The 7,139-nt window shown below is 44.4% G+C and overlaps 1 protein-coding gene across 1 annotated transcript; it reads right to left on the bottom strand.

The window, feature by feature from the left end:
- Positions 1-1,326: 1,326 nt before the first annotated feature.
- LOC123080143 (F-box protein SKP2A) lies at positions 1,327-5,414 on the bottom strand. Its single transcript, XM_044503031.1, has 5 exons — positions 5,145-5,414; positions 3,456-3,729; positions 2,643-2,991; positions 2,437-2,578; positions 1,327-1,885 (listed from the first exon to the last, which is right to left on the bottom strand). The coding sequence occupies exons 2-5, from the start codon at positions 3,713-3,715 to the stop codon at positions 1,494-1,496; spliced, it is 1,143 nt and encodes a 380-aa protein (XP_044358966.1). The 5' UTR covers positions 3,716-3,729; positions 5,145-5,414; the 3' UTR covers positions 1,327-1,493.
- Positions 5,415-7,139: the final 1,725 nt, after the last annotated feature.

Below are 7,139 nucleotides of genomic sequence, written 5' to 3'. Positions count from 1 at the left end.
TTATGATCGCAATTAGAGTAGAAAGTTTATCACTTTGATAGCGGCGATAATAAGCTTAAGTTGTCACATCTTACATCGGTTAAGCAAAAGCAACCCCTAGTGATGTTCAACATGTATTTGCATATATTTTAAAAAAATCAACCTGTGTTTGTAGCATCTTCAAGGTATACTGGAAAATGATTAACGTGTATTCCAAAAAGGTTTAATGTGAATATTATTTTTTATTCAATGTGCATTTAAGAAAAATATTCAGCATGTATTTGAAAAAATTTCAATGCGTGTTTGAAATTGTTTAATTTGAATATGAAAAAGGTTCAATGTGTACTAAAAACTGTTGAACATGCATATAACAATTGTTTAAAAATATTCTCGCTCATTTTAAAAAATGGTCGACCTATATTTGAAAAAATGTTCAGCATCTATTTGAAAAATGATCAATATTTAACTAAAAAATAGTTATCATCTACACAAAAAGTTCAACATGAATTTGCAAAATGTGAAGAATGGTATATAAAAAACAAAATGAAAACAAAAAATAAAAATGAAGAAAACTAGAAAAAAGAAAAAAAAGGAAAAAACCCAACGAAACCTTCCCAAAACTGCCTGGAAGGTTTATAAAATCACTGTCACCTAATTAAGCACAAGCGCACAAATAACATAGGTGTAAGCTCGGCTCGGCTGCTTATTCACGTGAGGTGTGGTGAGGCGGACAGCGGAACTATGCCCAGGAACCACTTCTCTTATCAAGTTCTATGACATGTGAAAAAAATTCTCTTATAAAGAGGTTCAACTTTTCGTCCACTAATGAGGTGATGCTAGTTTTTCCATCACATCCCTTATCATGAAACCTACATGGGCCCTTGAGATTTTTCTAAAATTGTCGATTGGGCCTAAAGCCTGCCTCATATTTCAACATTAATTTCTCAACAATGATTCCAAAATCTGATCACACACACACAAAACCTGATCAAACAGATTGATTTGCTGGTTAACTCGATATTAACTCCGTCAGTTTTTAGTGAGCAGTAATATGAGGTATGTGTTGTAGTAAGGTTCGTCCGGGAAGAAGGATCGGGCGCCGCCCGAGCGAGGGTGACACGGGGCTCGTTGTGATTCTGCTTCGCAGCCTCAATCCCCTCTAATTTCTCAGCTTAGTAAATACTGTGGCTTTCTTCTAATAAGATCAGTTCAGGCCATCCCTCAAAAAAGAAAAAAGATCAGTTCAGGCCAAGCTTTGGCTAGCCGCAGGGACGTAGCCCCGTCACACACACACAAAAGAAGAAGAAAAATTCCTGACGGGCACATTGCACAAGCAAGGCTCACATGTTCTCCAGAGAACTCATTTGTTAATGTCCTTCGGCAAACACAAGTACAGACACACAGGGCTTCCACAGCACCCTGGGTTCCACTTCAGTTTCGCTGATACAACACGATACAAAGTCCGCCATACCCGGGATCTCATGACCCTGCCATGATCCACACAGGCAGTGACCTCAGTAGGCATGGTTAGACAGGATGGCTCTCCCGGCCCCGGCGCGGTGCCGGTGGTGGGCGCACGCGCAGTGCACGGCGGTGAGGCTCAGGCAGCCGCTGATGATGAGGGAGTGCCTCTCCGGGCACGTGTGGAGCGCCGGGAAGGAGTCGCACACCGCCTGCACGGCCGGGGGCGTCAGCGCGGTGCACTGGCTGATGTTCAGGCTGGCGAGGCCGTCCTTGTCGTCGCGGCCGCGGCTGCTCTTAGCCGCGTCCCAGCTCATGCCCTTGCTCCTGATGCGGCTGTTCTCCGCCAGCGAGTACATGGCCCGGTCGGTGATGTTCTGGCAGTAGTACAGCCCCAGGGAACGCAGGTGAGGGCAGCCGTTTGCAAGAGCAACCACACTCTCATCTGCAGAAGGAGAAACGGACAGGAGTCAGATTTCAGGCAATGAGCATGGCTCTGCATGCGACTGACAAGCAACTACAGCACTGTAAACGATGCTGAACTTAGATAACAATGCCGTATATGGTGAAGATCATTACCAACCGAAATAAACTTGGGTGAGCACACTTGATCTTGGAGAAGTATGAAGGTTGCACCTCAGAGAACAGTGTATAAGGGTAAAAAGGATGCAGAAGCAACTTAACAAAATTTTGGATGCACTAAGTAATTGGATGCATGTAATGTAATGTTAGAGATGTTGCATTCCAATAAATAATGCAAGTTGCAAATGCCTTTGTCCTAAATACAATATGATTGCAAAGCATAGACCTGGCAGAAAGCCAGGACTAGTTCTGATATCATCGTTTGTGTCAGTCAGCGTCTTCGATATTGACTAAACTGTTAAACTACCTAGCAGAGAAACAAAGTGCTAGTATCCTTGTATGTTTTGTTTTAGCAATCAACCAACTACCAGGTTGTACAGACTGAGGGAACATAAGATCAATTAAACAAATTACCTGTTATAAGAACACAGCCACACAAGTCGACGGCCCTAAGTTCAGGACATCCTGATGCCAGGCTAGTGACTCCCCCGTCAGTGACAGTATCGCACCAACCAAGGTTCAAAGATTGCAGCTGACTACAGTTGCAGGCTATGGCCTGCATCAAGATAATAGAGATTAAATAAAGGTTCACGCAAAGTATGTTGTCGCAGCTTTAGTACCTGCAACGCTCTGTCGGATGCTGCCCGCACACACCCGCACAGATTCAAGCATTTCAGGTTCTTGCACTGACTAGTGAGGTAGATCAAAGCAGCATCACTGAAATTGGAACATCCACTGATGTTCAGCCTTGTAAGGTGAGGGCACCCATGTGCCAGAGCATACAAGGACCGATCGCTAAGCCTGAAGCTTCTGCTCAGATCCAACTCGCGCAAATCATGACAAGAATTTGCTACAGCCTCCACTGCAGTGTCTTCAAGCTGAGGCTTGATTTGCCTTAGAGAAAGGACTTGAAGCTTTGTAAATTTGTGGGCCAGTGATATCACCAACTCATTCATGTGGTCCTGGCACCTGAAAATGACACTTTGATCAATCAATAACCTTTCATCTGCGATGCACATCAAACATTGCTAATAAGACAAGATTTTGTAGTTGTCACATAAGGCCCTGAACAAACCATTTATTTATTTCGAACTAAGAAATTAAAGTTTCTTGGGGAAAATATATCATCTGATTGAGCAGTTTTAATGGTTGTATAACTACAACATTTTACTTACGTTATTGGACAGCTGAAGAACCAAATTGATTGACCAAGAAAATTTCACATTTGCAGTGGACTTCCAACATAAATCATACGATTGAATAATATAATATATAACATGATCTAAACTACAAACCCAGTGATAAGCTGTGCTTACAGCCTACAAGTGGCATTTCATAATTATAACCAAAATTCTGAACCATCTTGTAAACTGAAGAATCAAATATTGGTCATCTTCGCATACAAGAGAAATGCAGAATTGAAGACCACTCACCACGAGAAGGAGAGACTTGTGGCTCCCCATCCTAGTGCATCACGCCACCCGGTGCAAACACCGGAGGCTACAATGGCCATCCTGTCATCTCCAGCGACTGATATGATCCTCAGCAGAAGCTCCATGGGAAGGTCCTTCCAACCTGACAAGGTGGTGTCTGTGCCACCATTCTGTGGCTGTCCACTCTCACCGCCACCAGAAACCATGAGTGCATTGAACGAATTGTCCAAGTACCCACTCAACATCTGTGCATTGACCATTTTCACAGCGAAACCTGCATTCAGTAGTGCAGCTATTAGCAAACTTATATAAACAGAGTCAATAGGTTAGATTAGTAATAAGTATCCGCAACGAAAACGTAAATGCATCCAAGTAACCTCCCAGGAATGCGCTAAACCATACTGGAATGTCGCTGTCAGAGGCCCTCACCGAGATCTAGCAATTACTTGATCATGGTAGGGTTCTTACTACTTTTACTTAAGCACGTCACATCTAGTGAACTGAAGATAAATACCCGCAAGATTAGGTAGGGAACACAAACAGAGGAATGGAGCAATAATACAATCGAGAACCTAGACGCTATTGCCTAGATAAGTAGTGCTGTCCTTGTCTCTTTGCTTTGTTTCGTTTCTTGCCCTGTACTTATATTCTCTTTTCTGCTTTTGCTTTGTTTTGGTTTTCTTGCCCTGCGCTTTAATATTTTTGGTTGGCTTATGCTAATGAGCCGTTGTTAACCATGGAGTTCTCTTCCGAGGTAGAGTGTCTTCTGATGCAGAATGTCACGCATTTAGATGCGTGTTCGAGAAAAGAATTCTTCAAGAAGCAAAGACTACTGCACTGATCTGTCAAGTCAATCAGAGCGTTCAGAAGGAACCAAAAGTCAGATAGAAGTGGCGTAAGAAAAACTGCTACGGATGGCCTTAGGATCAGTACCTCCGTATTAACAATCCAATCTCTCCTTACGAGAGCACCTAAAAGAAATATATCTGCGGCAACTAGCAACTTCCAGACGAGGAACTTGCACGCAAATTCGCCCGAGGCTGAACTTTGCATGACCCGGACCCCATCAAAAGGGGGTCAGCAACCGTGGAACGCACTAAGCCAAATTAAATGGAAACGGCAAGCAAGCGCGGGGCACGGCCCCTTCCTCTGGAAGGTGTCAGAGCTTCCGGCCCCTTCTACTTGGATCTTCTCTACTTCTATAAACCGCCAGAGGCGTGCTCAGCGACGCAAACATTTAATAAAAAGAAAACCAAAACTTAAGCATAAGATGCTCCGCCGCTACCAGAAGCGAATCGGCTAATCCAGAAAAAATCTCCATTAATCAGCTAATCCAGAGAATTCAATGGAGAGATTAGCTCGAATCTTCGGGGACTAAATGCTAACCGGGCCAGCCTCCACTGCGGATAAGCGTCCGCCGGAGACAGGGACCCGGTGCAAATATCAGGATCCGAGGAATATTATCCAAGAAAACAACCACGAGCTTTGCCCAGGATCGAAGTAGCTTTCGCGCACAGGCAGCCACAGAAAAAACCTACGGAAACGGCTTCCGATTCGAAGCAGAACCACGGAAAGATCCAGTTTCCGCAGGCGATCCCGCTCCCCGGCACCGAACAGGACTAGAACAAATCCTAAAAAGGAACAGTAAGGATAGATTACACGGGAGAAGAGGACGCGAGCTCTACTCACCCAGCCAAGAGAGCCGAGAAGCGAAGCGGCGGCGGCGCCGCTACCCAGAGGCGATCGATCTATTCGGGGAAAAAGAATCAAGTTTTAGCTGCCGCAGTTGAGCACTGGCGGCTGCCCGTGGAGGCAGCGAGGCCGGGTTCTAATAGGCAGCAGGGGAGGAAGGAGGGGATGAGGACGGGGGGCTCACGAGGGCGGCGCGTGGCGGGCGGGGGGCTGCGCACGTGAGCAGGGCGTGGGGATGGCGACGGCCTGGGGACTGCGTTTCCTTCTCTTTTTTTCTCTCCGTTGTATACGGCGGCGGACTCTTTTTTCTCAGCCTCCCGTTTTGTTTTTGCGTTTTCCCAGACGCGGTGACGGGAAAACGGGAGGGGTGTCTGTGGGCTGTTGCTGTCTGTCTGTCAACACGCCTAGGCGCCACCGCGAAACTTCTGGAAACGCCCCGGCCCGGGGACGCGCAGGAACGGCCGTTGGCGTGGGGCACAGTGGCTTTTCTGTGTGGGGTAGATTTTGTGCTGGGGGCAGAACTGTCAGATCCCGTGCTGGATTGATATGTTTGGAAACAAAACTAATTCGGTGGGGAAGTGGGGGACCTTTTGTGGTGGGGCAAAACTACGGGAAAAACAAATTCAGCAATAAACAAAAAAAAAGTGAGTTGTTCATTGCTGAATTTGTTTTTACATACATACTGTACCTTGTAAATGAAGGCATGTTTCAATTCTTTTAGAATTCTTGGAAACTTTCAATTGTTGCTTTCACTGTATAAGTTTGTTTCCACCGGATAATCCCTTGTGTAGGGCTATGAGGTTTTTCAATAGCTCATTTTTAAATTAAAATAAAATATGTTCGCCATATAAACATTGTGTTTGTGTGTGGCCATCGAGAGGTCTCCATGAGAGGTTCTCTCTAGATCCGATGGTTCACTTCGACGGTGAGATACAAACTATGAACGATGATTTGACACTGAGGAATGGTGGCGCGGCGACGGCGGATACATCGCATGTAACTACTGAGATCGCGGAAAATAGGTGGCGACAACACATAAGTGACTTCGATGACAATGCTACTCGAGCATCCGGCCTCGAGCTCCAGGGTGAAATCCTAGATCAGACCAGAGTTGGTACCTGGCAATGATGATGTTTTGACATCATTACCTTGTTGAAGGCATTCGGATATGTTCAGAGTGGTTTTTTCAGGGTAAAAACCTATACTCTAGCCTTACATGGTTGGATCCGGTGACTGTGACACTTAAGCGTCGCTCCCATCTTAAAGGTGTTGTTGTTTGAAGAACCGCGTCGTCCATGTATGTCATGAGTTGGTTAGTGCGAATATAGTCATTGTTGAAGTTTGCCGATCGCAAATCTGATTGCTTTGGGTTTTTTCCTCGCCTACGCATAACTTTGGTCTTATATGACTTTGGTATTGCCGACGTGTTTTTTGTGTGTGCATTGGTGTTGGTTGTGTGCATCCTAACAATGCAAAGGTCGGGTGTGTGCTCGTTGTGTTTGTATTTTCTTGATGCTTCATTTTGAGTCAATAAAATTCATCATTTGTCGGAAAAAAACACCCCCTCCAAGGTGCAAACATGTTCTACTCCTGTGTGAAACATTACAAAAACATGAAGGACCTTAGAATTTACGCTTCCGAATTCTTTCAGAGTATCTGTTAGCATGCATTTTACAAATTTGATGTTAACCTTGGAAATATGTGCTCTCGATCAGACAGAGCATCTGAAAAAATTGGAAGAACAACATTGTTGAATGTTTTGCCAACACGCAAATTTTTGTGGTGAAAAAACATTCGTGGAGCCTTGGGCAAAAAAGAAACACTGATCCAAAAAAGGGCAAAATTTTAAAGCACTTTGGAACATTGATTTTTTTCAAACTCTGGCAAATGTTTTCCAGTCATGTAACTTTGCATGTTAGTAAACATTTAACAATGTTTATAAAAAAAATAGTTTTTTCACTATTTTTTAAAATTGTATTCTTCATCCTGGGT

The sequence above is a fragment of the Triticum aestivum genome, chromosome 3D, assembly GCF_018294505.1.
Source record: "Triticum aestivum cultivar Chinese Spring chromosome 3D, IWGSC CS RefSeq v2.1, whole genome shotgun sequence".
In the NCBI taxonomy this organism is placed as follows: Eukaryota; Viridiplantae; Streptophyta; class Magnoliopsida; order Poales; family Poaceae; genus Triticum; species Triticum aestivum.
Note: the sequence above shows the minus strand (reverse complement) of the source record. Positions and strands in the feature narration are given on the sequence as shown.

What these genes read in the sequence shown, in the direction of transcription:
- LOC123080143 (XM_044503031.1), bottom strand. Translation starts at nt 3,715, where the DNA reads ATGGTCAATGCACAGATGTTGAGTGGGTACTTGGACAATTCGTTCAAT. An exon ending in CATCCGACAGAGCGTTGCAG is followed by an intron (nt 2,579 to 2,642) that starts GTACTAAAGCTG and finishes ATCTTGATGCAG; the next exon opens with GCCATAGCCTGCAACTGTAG. An exon ending in TGGCTGTGTTCTTATAACAG is followed by an intron (nt 1,886 to 2,436) that starts GTAATTTGTTTA and finishes CTCCTTCTGCAG; the next exon opens with ATGAGAGTGTGGTTGCTCTT.